This window comes from Salvelinus namaycush, chromosome 21 (assembly GCF_016432855.1).
Source record: "Salvelinus namaycush isolate Seneca chromosome 21, SaNama_1.0, whole genome shotgun sequence".
NCBI lineage: Eukaryota > Metazoa > Chordata > Actinopteri > Salmoniformes > Salmonidae > Salvelinus > Salvelinus namaycush.
Window position 1 is genome coordinate 2,789,585 of NC_052327.1, and position 22,530 is coordinate 2,812,114.

General features: G+C 43.0%; 1 protein-coding gene across 1 annotated transcript in view; it reads left to right on the top strand.

Annotated features, from left to right (window-relative positions):
* Positions 1 to 22,530, top strand: part of LOC120066540 (forkhead box protein P2-like) — a 49,673-nt gene that overhangs the window by 8,411 nt on the left and 18,732 nt on the right. Inside the window, exons 7-12 of the mRNA XM_039017963.1 lie at positions 1,726 to 1,924; positions 2,169 to 2,245; positions 2,367 to 2,468; positions 2,676 to 2,797; positions 3,157 to 3,226; positions 4,288 to 4,454. Of these exons, the coding sequence (XP_038873891.1) occupies positions 1,726 to 1,924; positions 2,169 to 2,245; positions 2,367 to 2,468; positions 2,676 to 2,797; positions 3,157 to 3,226; positions 4,288 to 4,454 (737 nt within the window). The remainder of the gene's footprint in view (positions 1 to 1,725; positions 1,925 to 2,168; positions 2,246 to 2,366; positions 2,469 to 2,675; positions 2,798 to 3,156; positions 3,227 to 4,287; positions 4,455 to 22,530) is intronic.

Sequence of the window (22,530 nt, forward strand, 5' to 3'; positions counted from 1 at the left end):
GCACCTGTACTGACCTTGCCTTCTGGATCATAGCGGGGTGAACAGGCAGTGGCTCGGGTGGTTGCTGTCCTTGATGATCTTTTTGGCCTTCCTGTGACATCGGGTGGTGTAGGTGTCCTGGAGGGCAGGTAGTTTGCCCCCGGTGATGCGTTGTGCAGACCTCACTACCCTCTGGAGAGCCTTGCAGTTGTGGGAGGAGCAGTTGCAGTACCAGGCGGGAATACAGCCCGACAGGATGCTCTCGATTGTGCATCTGTAATAGTTTGTGAGTGTTTTTGGTGACAAGCCAAATTTCTTCAGCCTCCTGAGGTTGAAGAGACACTGTTGCGCCTTCTTCACCACGCTGTCTGTGTGGGTGGACCATTTCAGTTTGTCCGTGATGTGTACGCCGAGGAACTTAAAACTTTCCACCTTCTCCACTACTGTCCCGTCAATGTGGATAGGGGGGTGCTCCCTCTGCTGTTTCCTGAAGTCCACGATCATCTCCTTTGTTTTGTTGACATTGAGTGTGAGGTTATTTTCCTGGCACTCAATGTCAACAAAAGTGAAATACTTACTTTTCAAGCCCTTAACCAACAACGCAGTAAAGAAAAATAAGTGTTAAGAAAGTATTTACTAAAATAAACTGAAGGAAAAAAGAAAGAAAAATAACAAATAATTAAGGAGCAACAATAAAATAACAGTAGTGAGGCTATATACAGGGGTACCGGTATAGGGAGGAGGTTACATATTGTTGCCCTATTATGTGGTCTGAACGTAGTGAAAGTCGATATTTTATTCGGGAAAATTTGAAACCGGCAGTCCTGCCACTTCAACAGTCAGTGTGTTATATATGTATACGCTAATGTAGAGTGTACAAACTGAGATATAAATCCTTTACAAACAGATTGACCCAGAAGTCCCAGAATTCAAAGATGACCACAATATACCAATACACTAATGCTGAAAATATTTCACTAATCTTAACATAAACCACTAGTCAAATTGACCCCAGAATTGGTATATAAACTCAATAATGAACTACTTTAACAATCGTTACCTGCTGCATTCAAAGAACCAACCTGCAGCACTATACTACACTTCCCTTGCATCCTCCTTGTGGTATTCAGAGATAAACATGGTAATCATTTCACTGATTGCACCTAAAGGAAGATAGTTCCTACATGATAGAGTGCTTGCTTTGTTATCCAACTGATCTTGTGTCCTTTTAGTCATCCTGTGAACCCCATTCATTGCTGCTGCTCACAGCTATATTTTATCTTTATTGTCTGAATGATATCTAGAGGCCTGATATTTTCAACCTGAACATGACATACAGTGCTTAAAATATCAGCAATGCAAAAATAAAGCTGAAATTAAGCTGACATTAAATGAACGTGATCACAATAACATTTCGTTTTTGTGAATTCTGTTTACATCAGACATTGATCAGACATTTTGAAGACAGCAGGCTAAGACACAAGCTTGGATAATAGAGAAGCTAATCATTAACTAATCTAGCTAACATGACGCTGTAATGACAATACTTATGATACAATTTCACCCTTTAATTACTGACGATTGACTTCTTTCTCCAAAGGATATTAGTGGAACCACCAATGTCGAAGCAAATTTAATGGCATCGGTCACACCCATTTAAAAAGCTCCCTCCTCTCCCTCTGGTCTTTTTCTTTCCTCTCCTTTCTCCTTTTTGGTCTGTGTTTCTACTTCTTCTTCTGTGTGCAGCTGAGTTCTGGGTCCGGTGTCACCATGTCCAAGAGCCTGCCACCACTGTCCCCTCAAGATGACCCTCAGATGTCTCCAACGGCCCCTGTCACCTCCCCATCCTCACCCCGGGGGCCTGCAGGACTCTGCCCCACAAGTGTGGGGGCAATGCGAAGACACCACTCAGACAAGCACCCCTCTCTCTGCTCTCTGTCTTCAGGTAACAACCCGCACAGATGTCAACACAGTCCATACTGAATAGATGTACATAACTTTGTCCCTGCTTCACTGTTGCTCCAGTCTTGTGCTATGAAAAAGTCAATTTTGGCCTTTACATGTCCTTTTCAAAATCATCTGTGACACGTATTTAATACTCAGGATTTTTGGTGAATATTAACCAACCTGGTTGAAATATCCGTGTGAATGAAAGTAACCAATTGTACAATGTTTTTTTTTTTTTATAGAATTTAGCCCAAATCATGAGATGTACAGAAATGCAGATATCAGGCCACCTTTTACCTACGCTACTCTGATAAGACAGGTAAGAAGACATGAATTTAACTTATAGTTTCCCCTGTAATCCCTGCGTATAAAGGGGCATATCAGCATTCGCCCCATTTGATGGGTTACAACCTACATGTTTTTTGTTGTCATCGTTTTAGGCTATAATGGATGCATCGGACATGCAGTTAACACTAAATGAGATATACAGATGGTTTACACGGACCTTTGCCTACTTCAGACACAATGCTGCAACGTGGAAGGTACTGTATTGACTTAATCTTTGTTATAATGTTGATGTGACTTACAAGTTGAAAATAATAAAGTGTACAGCATCCATATTAGGAAGTCATCCGTTTTCAGTTTTGTCTGACGTGACGACTTCCTAATAGGGATGCCATAACTGTGATACTCCCTTGAGTTCTGTACGTGAAGCCTTTCTGACCCTATTGCCTGTCAAACACACACAGAATGCAGTCCGCCACAACCTGAGCCTGCACAAGTGTTTTGTGCGTGTGGAAAACGTGAAGGGGGCCGTGTGGACAGTGGACGAGGTGGAGTACCAGAGAAGGAGGTCTCAGAAGATCACAAGGTATTGTATATTGGGTTGATACCTTTTATAAAATGATATAGAGCATACAGTTATTTATTTATTTCACCTTTTTCCCCCCCAAGCAAGTCAGTTAAGAACACATTCTTATTTACAATGAAGAGTGTTATATCTCCAAATAGGCCTTTTATACAGTATTTTGTACACATACTGTATGTATTTCTTTTAAGGATGTCTATTCTAGAAATCTGGCTTTTCAGATTTTTTTTATTTTGTTTTGAAAAGGAAAGAGATCGAACCAGTCAGATTTAATTCGTGTTGGCTCTAACTACATCAGTTGCCTTGGAGTTGTATTGATTTATGAGAATACATTACTATAAGACCTTGTTGTCATTTTGTAGAAGCCCAACGCTAGGGAAGAACCTTCTCTCCAGCCTTGCTTATTGGACTGCTCTTAATACCAGTTTACAAGTGAGTGTACCTTTATTACTAATCTTCAGAACTGTTACAAAAGGCATTTCACTGTACTTGTGCATGTGACATTAAAACATGAAACTTTATAAAGCAAAACTATACAAACTCCTACTCTGGCAAAAACAAATAACAGGGAGACAAGGAGTCAAAGCTGAGACCAAGGTCTCGTTTTCAGATGAGCCCTGTATAACACAACAACACAGATCAAGATCCAATATACACCTCAAACTACACATCCATATACACATTCATTTAAACAATACACAAAAAGCTAAATAAAATCAATCACAAAAAAACACATTCTTCTTCCGTAAAAAGGTATCCTACCCCCTAAAAAAAGTACCAATCCAAACTCATCTCTCAGCATGTCCAGCCCATCCTTCATCTCAGCCAATCATGGCTAGAGTTGGGATTCCGTCTTTTTCCGTGGCTAAACGAACTAGGCTTGTAATTTAACAATTGTATTCTTATTTACGGATGGAATACAAGTTTGTTGTTAATGCACATGAAAGTTAACATGTTCCAGAAGGCATTTCTGCCCCAAAACATATTTTGATAAAAATGAAAATTCCTCTCCTGTGTCATGTGTGACATACGCCTAAGCTACCTGAAAAGGGTCACATTTGACAGTTTTACAGAATTTTGCTGGATTCGCCTTACAATCAGAACGGGTAGTTACATAATAATTAGATTTAGCCTTTCTGATCAGTTTTACAGTTTAATCCTCAATTACCTAATAGATTGCCAATCTGGGTCCAAGCCTTTGTTCCTGGCCTTGATTTATGAATGATTTCAAATAATTCAGGAATTAACCAGGCATGCAATCTATTTAACTCTGAGTTTTGAAGGGGGAACGATTATCTACAATTGTTTTGAATACATTTGCAAGAAGCTTAAATCAGGTTCAGGGATAGATGAGATACAATCAAGGTCACTAAAATAAAGATAATGTAAAAAAAGATTGTTCACTAAAGTTTTTAAAGTTCCTCTTAGTGTTGACATGAGGTTTATGAGTGATACATTGTGTCATCCATTCCCTCCCAATCACATCTACTCAGGCTCCACTGACTGAGAATGCTCTGACTGTATTAAAGAACAAGAGCCCTGCAGGCCTGATAGGCAGCAGTTATTTGGGTCTGGTACACCGGACCAAGTCACTAAAACATCCTGACCTCCAGGACACCAATGGACAACGCAGCCCACACTCCACTTCACTGGCCCAGCTGTGAGTATGTCACAGTATATCACTGTTATGGTAAAGACAAGACAGGTGTCATGTTGTCCCGGAAATCCCAGACCTGGGAGTTTTATTGGCTACTTGGACAGACAACTCCCCCAAAAAATCATGATTTTGGGTAGACAGGGCTTAATAAAATGTGGGCAGGAATTGGGCTCTTGAAAAATGATCCCACCAGAAACATGACAGAGGCGGACACAATACGGACGCAGAAAGCGAGGCTAATTATAGCCACAGACAGTCAGTGGTGATAAACTTGTAACACTAACATTGGCTGTCCATAGCGCATGCAACCTACTCAAATACACTCATTGAAAAAATCCTCCATGATTTCCATTTAGCTAGCTATCAACTTTGTATGGGGATGGTGGGGATGTTTATGCCAGAGCATAAAGCTGTGGACAGATTTCCTGCACGTCTATTTAGGACTATAATAACCCGGACTTTAGTATCTGATCTCGTATTTGTTTTTAAACAGTTTAGGTGGCATCTATATGAGCCAGAAACATTAATTACAGTGTCAAAATGAACTACAAAGTGTTAATAGGATAACTTTGGTCATAAAGTCAGTCTCGTCCAAATGTTGTTTTGTGAGTTCGTCACAATTTACTGGAGGGTTGGGTAAGGATTACTTACTTGCCCACTTTTGCCAATGATGCCCCAATTGCCCAGAGACAACATGTTGTGGTCTGCCCCCAGCTGCCATGTGGACATTTCTTGTAAAGTGTGCATATGGGTGTAATGCAAGTACATTTCGTTCGGCAAATAGGAGTGAAAATGGGCTTCCATAAAGTTGGTGCAAACTTCCAATGCATTTGGTTTGGAATGGTCTGGAATGGATTACATCCGACACAGTCACTTCTGCTGCCTGTCAACTGTCAAACCACTGGTGTTGGTGAGTATGTTAGTTAAGTAGATAACTGGTTCAAGCTAGCTAGTAGCTACTGTTTGGTTGTACAATATTATTTGAGCCAGGCTAGCTATGATATAGACCTCTGCTACCCGACCAGGGCCCGACATTATACAATGGATTAGGGCCTCTTTTTCATAAATAACTAGAGTACATGCAGGGCTCTGGTATCACCAAATTGATCACTAACATTTTGAAGCTGAGACATTTGCACATGTTCTGCTGCGCAGTATAGTCATATCTGACTAAGAGCATAACATGGTGTCAGAAGTGCTTCAACCTCAAATATAGAACAGGGGAGATTATTTCACAAGTAGCGACAAGTAGCTAACTGCTCTCTCTTCACAAAGTCAGTGCACCATGAGCAGAGTGAGCTGCATGCAGGGAACAAGTCACAGACCGAGAGGAACAGCTAATGGATTTACTAACAGGGAAGTTATTTCTGATTTTGTGTTTCAGGCAGGGCCTTAAATTTAGTAGAAGCAATTGGGCCTGCGGAGGGTAGGGCCTGAATATTGCGGGCCCGTGCAGGGTTCTACTATGATACCACAGATGACAGGGGAATGATACTGTAGATAGATAAATACATCAAGCTAACGTGTAATGTGCCATGTCAAAGGAGATGCATAGCTCACGTTAGCCAGCTACCTTGCTAAAATCAGCAAACTGTAGCCCATTGGCATGTAGGGTCAATAAACTTACACTTAGATGCTAGCTAACAATAGGATGTAACGTAAACTCACTCACTTTTGTACATCGCCTTGGTCTGTACATTTGACCATATTTTTGCACCCAAAAAACGTAATACTACCACATCAACTGTAATATCAATACCAATGTAAAGCACAATTTCTCCCCGTTCCAACTAAATTAATGACGAGACCTTCATGATGCCCATCTCTCAATAATTCAACAAGGCAATGAGCTCCGTCGGGTTTTTTTTTAAATGGCAAGTGGGGAGCGAAAGCTACGAAGTGATCTTGAAAGGGGGAAGTATGTTGTGTGAAGAAAACAGTTTTTTTTCACCCGATTTGTCCAAGTAACCAACTTTAAAATGTAAATAAAACGTAAAGAGTTTATGTAATGTCTCATCACATACCTGTTTGAAGGTGTAACGTCCTGACCAGAGTTATTATGTGTTTTGCTTGTTTAGTGTTGGTCAGGACGTGAGCTGGGTGGGAATTCTATGTTGTGCGTCTAGTTTGTCTGTTTCTATGTCCAGCCTAATATGGTTCTCAATCAGAGGCAGATGGTAATCGTTGTCCCTGATTGAGAATCATATATAGGAGGCTTGTTTTGTGTTGGGATTTTGTGGGTGTTTGTTTCCTGTCTCTGTCGTTGTCTGCACCAGATAGGTCTGTCTCGGTTTTTGCACTTTTTGTTATTTTGTATGTTGTTTGTAGTGTTTCACTTGTTCTTTTATTAAACATGTTGAACACTAGCCGCGCTGCACTTTGGTCCTCTCCGTCACCTATGGAAGAAAGCCGTTACAGAAACACCCACCTAACCCGGACCAAGCAGCGTGGCAACGGGCAGCAGCAACAGCAGCAGCGGTACCAGGAGGAATGGTCATGGGAGGAAATCATGAACGGAAAAGGACCCTGGGCAAAGGTTGGAGAGAGTCGCCGCTCTCGGGAGGAGAAGGAGGCAGCCACAGCCCAGGAGCGGTGGATTGAGGAGGCAGCACGTAAAAGAGGCTGGAAGCCCGAGAGGCTCACCCAAAAATTTCTTGGGGGGGGGGGTGGCTAAAGGGGAGTGTGGCGAAGCCGGGTTGGATACCTGAGCCAACTCCCCGGGCTTACCGTGGAGTGAGAGGGCGTCGTACTGGTCAGACACGGTGTTATGCGGTAAAGCGCACGGTGTCCCCAGTACGCGTGCTTAGCCCAGTGCGGGCTATTCCACCTTGCCGCACTGGTAGGGCTAGGTTGGGCATCGAGCCGGGTGCCATGAAGCCGGACCAACATATCTGGCCTCCAGTACGTCTCCTCGGGCCGGCGTACATGGCACCAGCCTTACAGGTGGTGTCCCCGGTTCGCCTGCAGGGCTACGGGGACCATTCAACCTGGTAAGGTTGGAGAGGCTCGGTGCTCAAGAGCGTGTGTCCTCCTTCACGGTCCGGTATATCCGGCGCCACCTTCCCGCCCCAGCCCAGTACCACCAGTGCCTACACCACGCACCAGGCTTCCAGTGCATCTCCAGAGCCCTGTTCCTCCTCCCCGCACTCGCCCTGAGGTGCGTGCCCTCAGCCCGGTACCTCCAGTTCCGGCACCACGCATCAGGCCTATAGTGCGTCTCAGCCGGCCAGAGTCTGCCGTCTGCCCAGCGGTGCCTGAACTGCCCGTCTGCCCAGCGGCGCCTGAACTGCCCGTCTGCCCAACGCCGTCTGAACTGTCCGTCTGCCCAACGCCGTCTGAACTGTCCGTCTGCCCAACGCCGTCAGAGCTGGCCGTCTGCCAAGCGCCATCGGAGCCATCCGTCTCCCCAGCGCCATCTGAGCCATCCGTCTCCCCAGCGCCATCGGAGCCATCCGTCTCCCCAGCGCCATCTGAGCCATCCGTCTCCCCAGCGCCATCTGAGCCATCCGTCTCCCCAGCGCCATCTGAGCCATCCGTCTCCCCAGCGCCATCTGAGCCATCCGTCTCCCCAGCGCCGTCTGAGCCATCCGTCTCCCCAGCGCCGTCTGAGCCATCCGTCTCCCCAGCGCCGTCTGAGCCATCCGTCTGTCCCGAGCCGTTAGAGCCGCCCGTCTGTCCCGAGCCGTCAGAGCCGTTCGTCAGTCAGGAGCCGCTAGAGCCATTCGTCAGTCAGGATCTGCCAGGGCCGCCAACCAGACAGGATCTGCCAGAGCCGCCAACCAGACAGGATCTGCCAGAGCCGCCAACCAGACAGGATCTGCCAGAGCCGCCAACCAGACAGGATCTGCCGGAGCCGTCAGTCAGCCATGAGCGTCCAGAGCCGTCAGCCAGTCATGAGCTGCCCTACAGTCATGAGCTGCCCTACGGTCATGAGCTGCCCTACGGTCATGAGCTGCCCTACGGTCATGAGCTGCCCTACGGTCATGAGCTGCCCTACAGTCATGAGCTGTCCTACAGTCATGAGCTGTCCTACAGTCATGAGCTGTCCTACAGTCATGAGCTGCCTTACAGTCATGAGCTGCCCTACAGTCATGAGCTGCCACTCAGTCCGGAGCTGCCACTCAGTCCGGAGCTGCCACTCAGTCCGGAGCTGCCACTCAGTCCGGAGCTGCCACTCAGTCCGGAGTTGCCCCTCTGTCCTGAGCTGCCTCTCTGTCCTGAGCTACCTCTCTGTCCTGAGCTACCTCTCTGTCCTGAGCTACCTCTCTGTCCTGAGCTACCTCTCTGTCCTGAGCTACCTCTCTGTCCTGAGCTACCTCCAAAATCATGTGGGGGCCTTGGGGAGGATTCTTAGGCTAAGGTCGTGGGCGAGGGTCGCCACTCAAAGGACGCTGAGGAGGGGGACAAAGACAGTGGTGGAGTGGTGTCCTCGTCCACCGCCGGAGCCGCCACCGCGGACAGATGCCCACCCAGACCCTCCTCTTGAGTTGTAGGGGTGCGTTCGGAGTCCGCACCTCAGGAGGGGGGTACTGTAACGTCCTGACCAGAGTTATTATGTGTTTTGCTTGTTTAGTGTTGGTCAGGACGTGAGCTGGGTGGGAATTCTATGTTGTGTGTCTAGTTTGTCTGTTTCTATGTCCAGCCTAATATGGTTCTCAATCAGAGGCAGATGGTAATCGTTGTCCCTGATTGAGAATCATATATAGGAGGCTTGTTTTGTGTTGGGATTTTGTGGGTGTTTGTTTCCTGTCTCTGTGGTTGTCTGCACCAGATAGGTCTGTCTCGGTTTGTTATTTTGTATGTTGTTTGTAGTGTTTCACTTGTTCTTTTATTAAACATGTTGAACACTAGCCGCGCTGCACTTTGGTCCTCTCCGTCACCTATGGAAGAAAGCCGTTACAGAAGGTTTGTGTCGAATTTGAAGAGGGGTTTAGGGCTGCGCTAACGTTAGACTCACAAGTGAACTGCAGCTGTTCCGGCTTTTGAGTGTCATGATGGCTCGCAAAAAATGCAATTGGCACCCTAGTCATGAAATATTAGTTTAATATTAGCAATAATTATATTAATTTAGACAAAAATAATGAAGTTTTCTTACAAGTGTATATGGTAAAGCATGATTTTAATCTGCGAGAGAAGGGCTACCCCTGGTGGAAAGAGGCTGTACGGCACAAAATGAGTTGCAAATACGCGCTGTACGTTACGTAGTGACACGTCACAATGTAATGTACAGCATCAGAGGGGTTCGTTTTTTCATTTTTTCTCCAATACTGTTAGCCCATTACCATGTCAATCAACGCTGAATCGAGACGTAGTTTCACACCCCGGATTTTGATGCCAACACAGTCACTACAGTCCCATTCGTTTTCATTGCAGCCTCGTTTGAATGCCGCAGTTACGCACATTTGTACGGAATGGGGTGAGTTTACGTTAGTCAGCTTGATTTCAATAATGTTTCAACTCAAACTGGCTAGCTAACGTTAGCTAGCTAGCCAACTCATTTCAACTCAGACAAAGCTATGATAACTATCCCGGCTTTGCAAGTTAGGTAGCTAGCTAGCTAGATAGATAGCATTTGGGGGCTAACCCAAGAGAACATCTCTGTTCTCATGAAAGTTTGTGTATTTTCTAGAGCAAAGATAAATGAAGGATGGTACTTGTCTACTACAAATATAGCTCTGGGAGGAAATAGCAAAACGTATCAGCAAGCATTCGGCAACGTACACAGCTGGTTGCATAGTAATGGCATCAGTGTCACCAGCCTGAATTTATTCTGAATCGACAACAGTCCCTCTTATTAGCATATACACCATTTGTGTGATGATATTTTATTACATTCACAACCTACATACAAAACCTGGTGTATTTGTTGTTCAGCGGCATCATGGGAACCCTCCTACCATATCAGGAGTTGTTATAGAAGGCTCAGGCAGTGGCCAGACACCAGTCCCACTGCAGAGTAATGGAGGACACTTGAATCAGGTTGGTCACATTTGATCTGGTCAAAATTCCATCTGTCCTGGAATTCACCTAACCACCATTGATAATGTAATCAGTGCTGTGTGAATATGTTTGTCTTGTACTTTGTACGGAGGTCCCCTTCCACTGTGCCATTGGCCTGAGTGAGTAATGCCAACCAGGCACATGTCCATTGTGAATTAGCTGTGAATCAGAATCTCTGATTTGCTATGTTCAGCTGTGTATTTACTGTTGGCTTTCATGACTGTATGGTGACTGTCTTTCTCCCTCACTCACTCTGTGATATACTGTAGGAGCTGTGTCAGATATAGGAGCAGAAGTCAGTCTCCTTCATGACCAGTCTCTGTGAGGAGAGGGGCCTGGAGCTGATCTATGCTGCCATGAAAGCAGGTGTTGTCCCTTCTGAGGTGTTTGTCAAAAGGTGATTACTACACTGAACATAAATGCAACATGTAAAGTGTTGGTCCCATGTTTCATGAGCTGAAATAAAAGATCCCAGAAATGTTCCATAACATTGTTCCATGTTTAAACAGCATGATCATTACACATGTGGACCGTGTGATGGCGACAATAAAAGGCCACTCTAAAATGTGCAATTTTGCAACACAATGCCACAGATGTCTTAAGTTTTGAGTGGCGGTGCAATTGGCATGCCGACTGCTCGAATGTCCACCAGAGCATCGAATGATAATTTCTCTACCAGAAGCCGCCTCCAATGTCATTTTAGAGAATTTGGCAGTACCTCCAACCGGCCTCACAACCACAGACCAAGTGTATAGCGTCATGTGGGCAAGCGTTTTTCTGATGTCAACGTTGTGAACAGAGTCCCCCATGGTGGCTGTGGGGTTATGGTTTGGGCAGGCATAAGCTACGGACAACGAACACAATTGCATTCTATCGATGGCAATTTGAATGCACCGTGACGAGATCCTGAGGCCCATTGTCGTGCCATTCATCTGCCACCATCACCTCATGTTTCAGCATGATAATGCACGGCCCCGTGTCACAAGGATCTGTACACAATTCCTGGAATCTGAAAATGTCCCAGTTCTTCCAAGGCCTGCATACTCACCAGAAATAACACCCATTGAGAATGTTTGGGATGGTCTGGATCGACGTGTACGACAGCGTGTTCTAGTTCCCGCCAATATTCAGCAACTTCGCACGGTCATTGAAGAGGAGTGGGACAACATTCCAAAGGTCACGATCAACAGCCTGATCAACTCTATGTGAAGGAGATGTTGCACTGCATGAGGCAAATGACAGTCACACTGACTGGTTTTCTGATCCAAGCCCCTACTTTTTTTGTTATTGGTATCTGTGACCAACAGATGCATATCTGCTTAAGGCCTTGTAAGTAAGCATTTCACGGTAAGGTCTACACCTGTTGTGTTAGGCACATGTGACGAATAAAATTTGATATGTAATCCCAGTCATGTGAAATCCATTGATTAGGGCCTATTGAATTTATTTCACTGTAACTCAGTGAAATCTTTGAAATTGATGCATGTTGCATTTATGCTTCTGTTCAGAATAATAAGACAGTACATCACAAGTGTTTAGTAATATCACCCTTTCAATGCGTGTCACTCATCAACTCTTCCTCGTTTTTCTACAGATTGGCAGAAGAGATGCTTTTGAAATGGAGTCCTCTGACTGAAACAGGTTGATACTGATGTCTGAATTGGGAGAGACCTTGCACTCAGCATTAAAGACTTACTTTTGATCATCTTTTGTTATTATTTAATCATAGTACTATCAATGTGTGTGTGTGTTTGCGGGGGGGTGTATTCTTCAAACATGTCAGGGAACTCCTGTTTTAAATGGGACACCATACAGGAAGGTACAATATTTGCACAGTGTCATATTAACAGAACACTGCTTCTACAATATTATGTGGCGTATGGTTTACATTGAACTGTTACACTTGAAAGTTATCAAAACACTTTTTAGAATATCTACATAACTTTAGCAATTGCACTCATATTACTAGGTAGGCTACTGAATGATGCAAAGTTTCCTCTTGCTATCTTGCCATAACTGATTTGACAGAGAAATATCAGTTAGATAAGATAGCCAGCTGCAGCTATTTCCTAGCTATGCTTGCTAGCTGCTGCAAAACGCAAGGTCAGTCCAGGCTTTAGCCTACACATAAAACTGAATTAGCTGACCATCTTGATATGGCGAGTCAGGAGGGGGGGAAGTCCAACTTCAAAACTTTGTTCTCTCCATAGCAAAGCTATCTTTGCTTACCTTGCTGTACTCACTACTGCCCTTGTTTGTTGTGATTGAAAGGCAAAGACACACCCAAGAAACACCCACTGTGCTGCCAACTCTCCCAGTGTGCGTGAGACACGCATTTGACCCTCTTCACATACAGAAACAAATTTAAACGTGTTTGGTTTAGTAAGGAGATTGGATGCACGTTTGTAAAGAAATGCCCCTCACGATTAGAGTGGAGCAGGCTGCCATGTTCATTTTCCGCTGAACGTTTATGAACTCAAAATGTTGTGTCAAAAGAGCAGCATGGCAACTTGTAGCGCTGTTTTGTACACATACTTGTCAACAAATTAATTTGCTGTCACTCCTGTTCCTGTCGCAGAATGTTTCCTTATGACAGCAGGTGATAATAGGCTATAGCCTAATACTAGTGATTTAATCCACCACTTGCATGAGCCCAGATACATAGGCTACATTATTTACCTCGTTTGGTCAATGTAAATTTAGCACTAGGTTCATTAGGCTGTAACATCGAAAAGGCAGCATTCAGCAGGAATTTTGGTAGGATGACCAGATTTGTCGAACTGTTATGAACATTAAACAGATTGTGAACCCAAATGTGTTACTGTTTCTAGTGGGACAACAATACATTAATTTGCATTGTGCACAAGCCTGCTAGACAAAAATGGGAGTCAGATATGCAAAAGAAGTTGCTTATGTATGCAGTGTTTCCCAACTCCACCCCTTGAGTACCCCCCAACAGCACACATTTTTTATGTTGCCCCGGACAAGCACACCTGATTCAACTTGTCAACTAATCATCAAGCCCTCAATCAGTTGAATCAGGTGAGTTTGTCTGGAGCTATAATACAAATGTGTGCTGTTGGGCATACTCAACGATTGGAGTTGGGAAACATTGAGTAGAGTAAGATGATTAAAAGTTTTGCAAATCAGACTCAACCACCTGAAGATTTACATGATTTAGATTTGTCTTAAATGTGGAGTAATTTGTAGAAATCAAATGTCACATGAACATATTCAAATGCCCAGTACTTGTGAACATAGATCAGGGGTGGCCAACCCTCTTGGAGAGTTACCACTATTAATTACATATTTACATGCTTGTTTCTTATGGACAAGGAAAGACTGCAATCCATCATATGTTTAGCCACTGCCAACAACCGTTAATATTAGCATTTTCTAACCAAAAACCAATGTAATTATTATTATTTATTTTTTAACTAATCAAGTCAGTTAAGAACAAATTCTTATTTACAATGACGGCCTACCCCGGCCAAACCCTAACCCGGACGACGCTGGGCCAATTGTGCGCCACCATATTTAATGTCCCCCAGTTAGCATACTCTAAATTTCATGGCCAAATAATCTGAAAGTAACTTCAAACAAAGTGGTACAATTTTTAGTGTGTATTCAACTTTTAAATAATCCTGAATACACCCGACTTGTGATTTTTAACATGTTTATTCCACCCTGGTCAAGGGCCTAAGCAATGTGAAAATATGTAGAATTGGAGGAAATTAGCTTAATTTTCCGACTCGACTCTCCTCCCCCCCGACTATGACATTCACAGTAGGAAATATCACTCCACGCTATCTTCGAAAGGTGACAGCCCTGCACCCACATCAAACCACACCCCCAAGGCAACTCTTGTTTGCCTTCAATCATGGCCGCTAGCATTTCTTAATGAGCATTGATGAAAAACAAGGCCAAATCAGGAAGTAAGTGTCAGTGGGACGCAACCCGTCTGCCTATGGAGACTAGGTGTGATGTGATCTTTTTCCCTGACCGCACTATAACTTTCCCAGTTTGGACAATAAATATATTGATTGACGGACATTGTTCGGTTGGTTGGTTGATTGATTGAGAAGAACTAAGTCTTCTTGATAATGTAATGTATTTTTTTAAATCGCAGGCCCCTCGTTGTCAAGGAAGAGGAGACACCACCAGTGATTAAGAATTTGGAGGATAAAGAATGTCTGCTGTAATTGCTGACAACAGCTAATCCCAGTCCAGAGATGCAGCAGGACATGGAGCAAAAGGAGGGACATCAATCAGATCTGGAATAACAATGGGAACCTCAATGATTGAATATAGCTACAACTCAACATCCTGACTCTGACACCAACGCCTTCTAACTCTGAAACTGTCCTAATATGGACACCGTAATCTGGAATGGACTCCACCCTACGGTCAGAAACCTTACCGACTGGCCTTTGTTGCCCAACTCTATTTTATTGTTAATAAGACTTACATTCCATGACAGTGAGAACTCTCAACTTCCAGTGTGTCCAGTTTGCATTTGTTTCTCTAACTGGACAAAATATCCTTTATAATCACTTAATGTAATAATGGCTCACAGATTATGGTCATTTGTTTACAATATTACAAGATGTGCAAACTATTGTATTGTAGTGATTTTTTATTCATGATTGTCTTCTCTGTCAAAGTTGTTTTTGCAGAACTGTAAAGATATTATTGTAACATAAACATGCACCCAAGGAGTACATCAAAACAATATATTGAATATGATTGCTTCTCTTGAAATCTTTAGCCCACAACACAAAAAAACATGCAAACCAAACATAATAGAATCTGAATGAGCAGCATCGGTTTGACCAGGGCCGTGTTCTTTGGGCACGCAACAGAAAACGTTTTAAAGCGTATTGCAATGGAAAGTGTAAATGAGACTTTCTTATTGGACATGCCCAGGTATTCTCTCCCTGTTTCAGTCCATTTTCTTCCATTTGGTGCCTAATGAGCACAACCCAGATGCAAATATGTGATTCACAGAGATACGTAAGCTTGTTTAATGTTTAATCGTTGTTTTGTCTTTTACTTGCTTCTAAAAGTAAGATGTAAATGTGACAAGTATGTCCTTATCTCTACTTCTGTTTGGCTCATGCAGTATAGTAGTTACACAAATGCAAAAACACCGTTTTTTTACTACACTACAACAATAAATGAATGTGAATTACAGTGTGTGTTTGAACAGTGGGGAACCGTAATGGCCTTCTATGCAAAACAAATTTTCGTTTTTATTTCATTTTAGTCTTTTCGATAATTTAAAATATATTCTGATTTCTTCACTTCAGTTTGTGTTGGAAAAAAACTGAAGAGAAAAAAAATATCCAAATCAGGATTTTTCTTTGGTGCCCTTTGGGGAGAAAAATCGAGCTAGCTATGTCAGCCACTGGCTAGGTCCTCAGAAGGTAGACCAGGGATGAGGAACTTTGATGGTGGTGGGGGCCACAAAAAAATCTAAACTCATCATGAGGGGCCGCAGTTGCTCACGGTTCTGTGTACCCATATCCCCAAAATGTTACGATTTAGAGTTAATTTTGTGCAATCTAAACATTTTGCAAAGGGGTGTAAAGAAAATGTTGCAGTTTTAAAGCAATTTTGCTACAATTCTGACCTGTTTCAGGAAACTAGGCGTATGTCGCAGGTCACTTCTTCACAGGAGAGCCATTTGAACGTAAACTTTTTTGGGCAGAAATGCCGTCTCGAACATGTGAACTTTCATGTGCCTTAATAACAAACGTGTATGCCATCTGTAAATACAAATAAAATTGTAAAATTACAAGCCTAGTTGGTTTAGCCACCCACAGAAAGACAGCAACCTTCCCGCTAGCCATGATTGGCTAAGATAATGAGTGGGCATGACATGCCGAGAGATGAGTTTGGATTGGTCTGCCATATAGCACGCCTTTGTCTATTTGAGCTAGTCAGTATATGTAGGTAATCCTGTCTAACGCAGCTTTTTTTATGTATCATGCAGTAAAACTGTGTAAGTGTTGCTCTCCACTTTCTGAAATCAGTGGATTTCAGGTATGATAGCTAAGGAGATAGAGAAAAAAAAGCTGTCTCTAGATTACATCTTCAAACTAAGGGCAACAATGGCATCCTTGACATGAGACATCGATAGTCTAGCTAGCTACATTTTCAGATAATACACAATTTGACAGAAAGTGGTTTAGTTTCAAGTTAAAGTGTACTGTTAGCTACTTTTATCCAATGTAAAAAACACAACTTCAAATTTTGCTACATAAGACCCATTTTTTCATGGGTCGGAGAGAATATTTTGCAATTTTATAGCTTATTTCATGCAACTACTCATTTGTGACAGAACGTCTCAAATCGGTCTTAATATAGCAAAATGTGAAATTGTGTTGTTGTTTCTTTACATAGGATGAAAGTAGAGACTCGCTAGAAAATGGTATATCATATGCTACAGTAATTCTGCTTTGAAAGTTGATGAACTTGAAACTCACTTTGAGAAAATGGCCTTTGAATGTTTTGGTACTACTACTATTGGAGAGTCCTTCTTTGTCTACTCCCATTCAGCATTGCTCACATCCTCTTAAGCTTTAGCCCCACCAATCTCTTTAAAGGTTGATCCGAGCGTTCTGTACTAACAGCAGCAGTCAAGCACCCAAGATAACGTGCTAGCTACTTCCAGACACACATGAGAGAACAGCTGACTGAACATTACTCGCCCAAGCAGAGCTGGTTAGGCTGTTATGTTATCCAGGGCGTTGGTGACTGAAACTGTGCTGTCAGATTGTCCGTTCATAAATTCAGAGCGTTCCGCTCTCGGAGCATTCAGAGTGCACACTGGACGCTCTGGCCGATAAGTAGGGTTGATCCGAACGCTCTGACCTCAGTCAAGCACCCAAGCTAACTGGCTAACATTGGCTCGCTACTTCCAGACACAACTGAGAGTACACCCCACTCTGACCATTTTACTCTCCCTAGCAGAGCTGGTTAGGCTGTTTTCATGTTATCTAGAGCATTGGTGTCTAACTGTGCTGCTGGCAACAATTTAATTACGTTTTTTTGCCTGTTTACGGACACTGGCCATATTAAAACGGGTGTTGAGCGTTCATAAATCCATCAGTTATTCTGCGCTCTGGCACACTCAGACAAGAGTAGATGGCCAGACTGAATTTACAATCGCACCCAAAATAGTTACTTGCCTGGTGAAGTCTTTTGTTAACTTCTACTTGCACACAATCCCGGATCCGGGAGCACCCCCATCAGTAAAAAAGCTGACTAGCATAGCCTAGCATAGCGTCACAAGTAAATCTAAATATCATTAAATCACAAGTCCAAGACACCAGATGAAAGATACACATCTTGTGAATCCAGCCATCATTTCTGATTTTTAAAATGTTTTACAGGGAAGACACAATATGTAAATCTATTAGCTAACCACGATAGCAAAAGACACAACTTTTTTTTCCCACCATTTTTTTCCTGCATAGGTAGCTATCACAATTTCGACCAAATAAAGATATAAATAGCCACTAACCAAGAAACAACTTCATCAGATGACAGTCTGATAACATATTTATTGTATAGCATATGTTTTGTTAGAAAAATGTGCATATTTCAGGTATAAATCATAGTTTACCATTGCAGCCACCATCACAACTCTCACCAAAGCAACTAGAATAACTACAGATGTGTATCTTTCATCTGGTGTCTTGGACTTGTGATTTAATGATATTTAGATGCTAGTATTTACTTGTGACGCTATGTTAGGCTATGCTAGTCAGCTTTTTTACTGATGGGGGTGCTCCCGGATCCGGGATTGTGACCAAGTAGAAGTTAAGATAGCTGGCCGCTAAACTAACTTAGCAATCTAAAAAAGGTTACCCTGACATGGACTAATTTACTGACTATCAGTGACTGACAAACTAAAAATAGCTGATATATTATCAAATTTCAAAATTGCACCTTGTTTATTCTACTATTTTGACAACAGTAAGTTGAGACCCCGACTGAGGTCCTAATTTTTTTAAATCAAATTTGGCACAAACTAAATCGTGTGACACAAAATGTGGCTAGAAGTTTGCAAATGCTTGCCACTAGTGGATCTGCCGAAAACCTTAGGCAACAATAATATTTATTGCCACTAGTGGAAAACAGGCCGTGTCAAGATTAACAGTTAATGCAGTTTTTTTATTCTAATCATGGAGTTCTGATCATGGAATTCCGAACTCATCACGCATCTACACCTACATTTAAATGTGTATACCGTGTCTGGATTCCCTTTCCCCACTATATTTAAATGCCAGTATGCATTCTGCAAACAGTGGAATAGGCAAAATATGATAATAACACAAGAACTTGATGGCTGTAGCTAACTACTGTCGGTAACTAACCTCAATATCTATCCATCAAGATAGCTAGCAAAGCAAAAGGGGTTTCAAATGGGTTCGCATAACTCAATATTAGCTAGCTGGCTATCATTTACGAGGCCAATAAACAAGTTCTTCACACGTTATAACGGAAAGGTGCCTCTTACTCCAAAAACACACTTTTTCTGGAGACTTGTGGGCGAACTGCTGATAAAGAAACCAGACCGCAATGGATGGTTGTCATTCTTCATAAATTCGCTTGTCAGTTATTTACTGTACATAACATCAAACAGATCATAAACAAGGTTATAATTAAAGTCAAAATCATGGCATGTATCCAATAGATCATGGTGAAAACAGGAAGGTGTTAGCTGAACATATTCGTATAGGAGGTATAGTGCAGAAACAGAATATTCATCTATGATAAAAAGTTGTGGTTTTATTTACATTGTCATCACCAGCTTTCTTGAACAATGACATTTTTTTTTATTTCACCTTTATTTAACCAGGTAGGCTAGTTGAGAACAAGTTCTCATTTGCAACTGCGACCTGGCCAAGATAAAGCATAGCAGTGTGAACAGACAACAACACAGAGTTACACATGGAGTAAACAATAAACAAGTCAATAACCTAGTAGGGGAAAAAAAGAAAAAAAAGAGAATCTATATACAATGTGTGCAAAAGGCATGAGGAGGTAGGCAATAAATAGGCCATAGGAGCGAATAATTACAATTTAGCAGATTAACACTGGGGTGATAAATCATCAGATGATCATGTGCAAATAGAGATACTGGTGTGCAAAAGAGCAGAAAAGTCAATAAATGAAAACAGTATGGGGATGAGGTAGGTAAATTGGGTGGGCTATATACCGATGGACTATGTACAGCTGCAGCGATCGGTTAGCTGCTCAGATAGCAGATGTTTAAAGTTGTTGAGGGAGATAAAAGTCTCCAACTTCAGAGATTTTTGCAATTCATTCCAGTCGCAGGCAGCAGAGAACTGGAAGGAAAGGCGGCCAAATGAGGTTTTGGCTTTAGGGATGATCAGTGAGATACACCTGCTGGAGCGCGTACTACGGGTGGGTGTTGCCATCGTGATCAGTGAACTGAGATAAGGTGGCGCTTTACCTAGCATAGCCTTGTAGATGACCTGGAGCCAGTGGGTCTGACGACGAACATGCAGCGAGGGCCAGCCGACTAGAGCATACAGGTCGCAGTGGTGGGTGGTATAAGGTGCTTTAGTAACAAAACGGATGGCACTGTGATAAACTGCATCCAGTTTGCTGAGTAGAGTATTGGAAGCTATTTTGTAGATGACATCGCCGAAGTCGAGGATCGGTAGGATAGTCAGTTTTACTAGGGTAAGTTTGGCGACGTGAGTGAAGGAGGCTTTGTTGCGAAATAGAAAGCCGACTCTCGATTTGATTTTGGATTGGAGATGTTTGATATGAGTCTGGAAGGAGAGTTTGCAGTCTAGCCAGACACCTAGGTACTTATAGATGTCCACATATTCTAGGTCGGAACCATCCAGGGTGGTGATGATAGTCGGGCGTGCGGGTGCAGGCAGCGACTGGTTGAAAAGCATGCATTTGGTTTTACTAGCGTTTAAGAGCAGTTGGAGGCCACGGAAGGAGTGTTGTATGGCATTGAAGCTCGTTTGGAGGTTAGATAGCACAGTGTCCAAGGAAGGGCCAGAAGTATACAGAATGGTGTCGTCTGCGTAGAGGTGGATCAGGGAATCGCCCGCAGCAAGAGCAACATCATTGATATATACAGAGAAAAGAGTCAGCCCGAGAATTGAACCCTGTGGTACCCCCATAGAGACTGCCAGAGGACCGGACAACATGCCCTCTGATTTGACACACTGAACTCTGTCTGCGAAGTAGTTGGTGAACCAGGCAAGGCAGTCATTAGAAAAACCGAGGCTACTGAGTCTGCCGATAAGTCTGCATTACAACACTCTTCAAAAAATAGGTGCCATCTAGAACCTAAAAGGTTTCTTTGGCTAACCCCATAGGATAACCCAGGCAGAACCGTTTGGGTTCCAGGTAGAATCCTTTTGGGTTCCATGTAGATCCCTTTCCACAGAAAGTTCTACATGGAACCCAAAAGGGTTTTTACCTGGTATCAAAAAGGGTTCTGCCTGGGATCAAAAATGGTTCTCCTATGGGGACAGCCAAATAACCCTTTTGGAGTGTATACACAACTGTAATCCCATCCCCTGACAGGAAAAGTGGAAGAGTTGCAGTATTGCACAATTATTGCATCGACACAATTACACTTAGCTCCTCACCAAAAACTTGTTTGGTGGAATCCTAAAATCTACCCGAGAATAGATCTTTAGGAATCTCCAGGTGGTGACCACGGCCCCTACACAAATGTGTATTCAAATAGTCATCCAGTCAAACCACAGATAGACATAGCCCCTACCAATTTACAATTCCTACTAATTCCTTATAGGGCATGGTTTAACCACTACACTCTGAGAATAATTATAGGACAGGAGCAATGTTCTGCCAGGAAATGGTGTGGGTGAGAAGTCGGCAGGTGGTGGTTAAAAGTGTTGGGCCAAAAACGTAAAGGTCTCTGGTTTGAATCCCTGAGCCGACCTTGGTGTAAAAAATCTGTTGATGTGCTCTTGAGCAAGGCACTTAACCATAGCCGCAGGATGATGTATGGAGGTTTTGAGAAAATGGCACTTCAGTGTTTTGGTACACCTATAGTCACCTACATGTACAGATTACCTCAACTAGCCTGTATCCCTGCACACTGACTTGGTACCGATGCCCCCTGTATATAGCCTCGTTATTGTTATTCTTATTGGGTTACTTTTTATTTTAGCCTACTTGGTAAATATTTTCTTCTTCTTGAACTGCACTGTTGGTTAAGGGCTTGTAAGTAAGCATTTCACGGTAAAGTCTACACTTGTTGTATTCGGCGCAGGTGGCAAATAAAGCTGGATTTGATTTGATTTGTATAGCACACTATTACTTCTACAGCTAATATAAGGACAGGACATTAGACAGGAGTAGAAACTAACGTGGGCATTGTTTAATGCGTTCCACAGGACAAAAAAAATCCAAGCATTGCAATGTACGTAAAAAGGGGGGTGTTAGAGGTGCCATAAAGGGACAAACTAGAATATCAATACACAACATATTCCTCCCCCTTTACTTTTGATACCTCGTAAGGAACAAGTAAATATTCACTGTTTTTCATATTATTTTCTTTTCAACATAACTGTTCTCTTTATGTAAATAAAGGAACTTTTCAGAATAACCTTTTCTGACCTAAGGAAAGAGGGTAGACTGCCTCATTTCCCAGACTTAACCCTGTGGTGTATTCTGCCCCAAAGTTGGAGGTTATTCTGAACTAAATATTAATCCTTTCATCTTTCAGGGGTCATCTTTCTCTTGCAGGGTAATGACGACGTACAGGTGAGTCTACAGTCCCTTTGTCTCTGAGTCTGAGTGGTGATGGTGTATGCCCAGAATGGGGTGTAACAGTACCCTGAGTAGGCACTCTGGCTGTTTCAGGTGAGTCAAGTGCACTTTCCACATTTGTAGGTTGCTGCTGTGGATGTTCAGGTGATGGTTCGTAGTCATGGTAGGTCTCCAGTAGCTGATCTTGGTTTGTCACTTGACATGAGTCATCTCTGAGGTTGGTTCCTGGCAACATTTGATCCACATGTCTCCTCCAGATTATGTTCTCCGGTGTGTG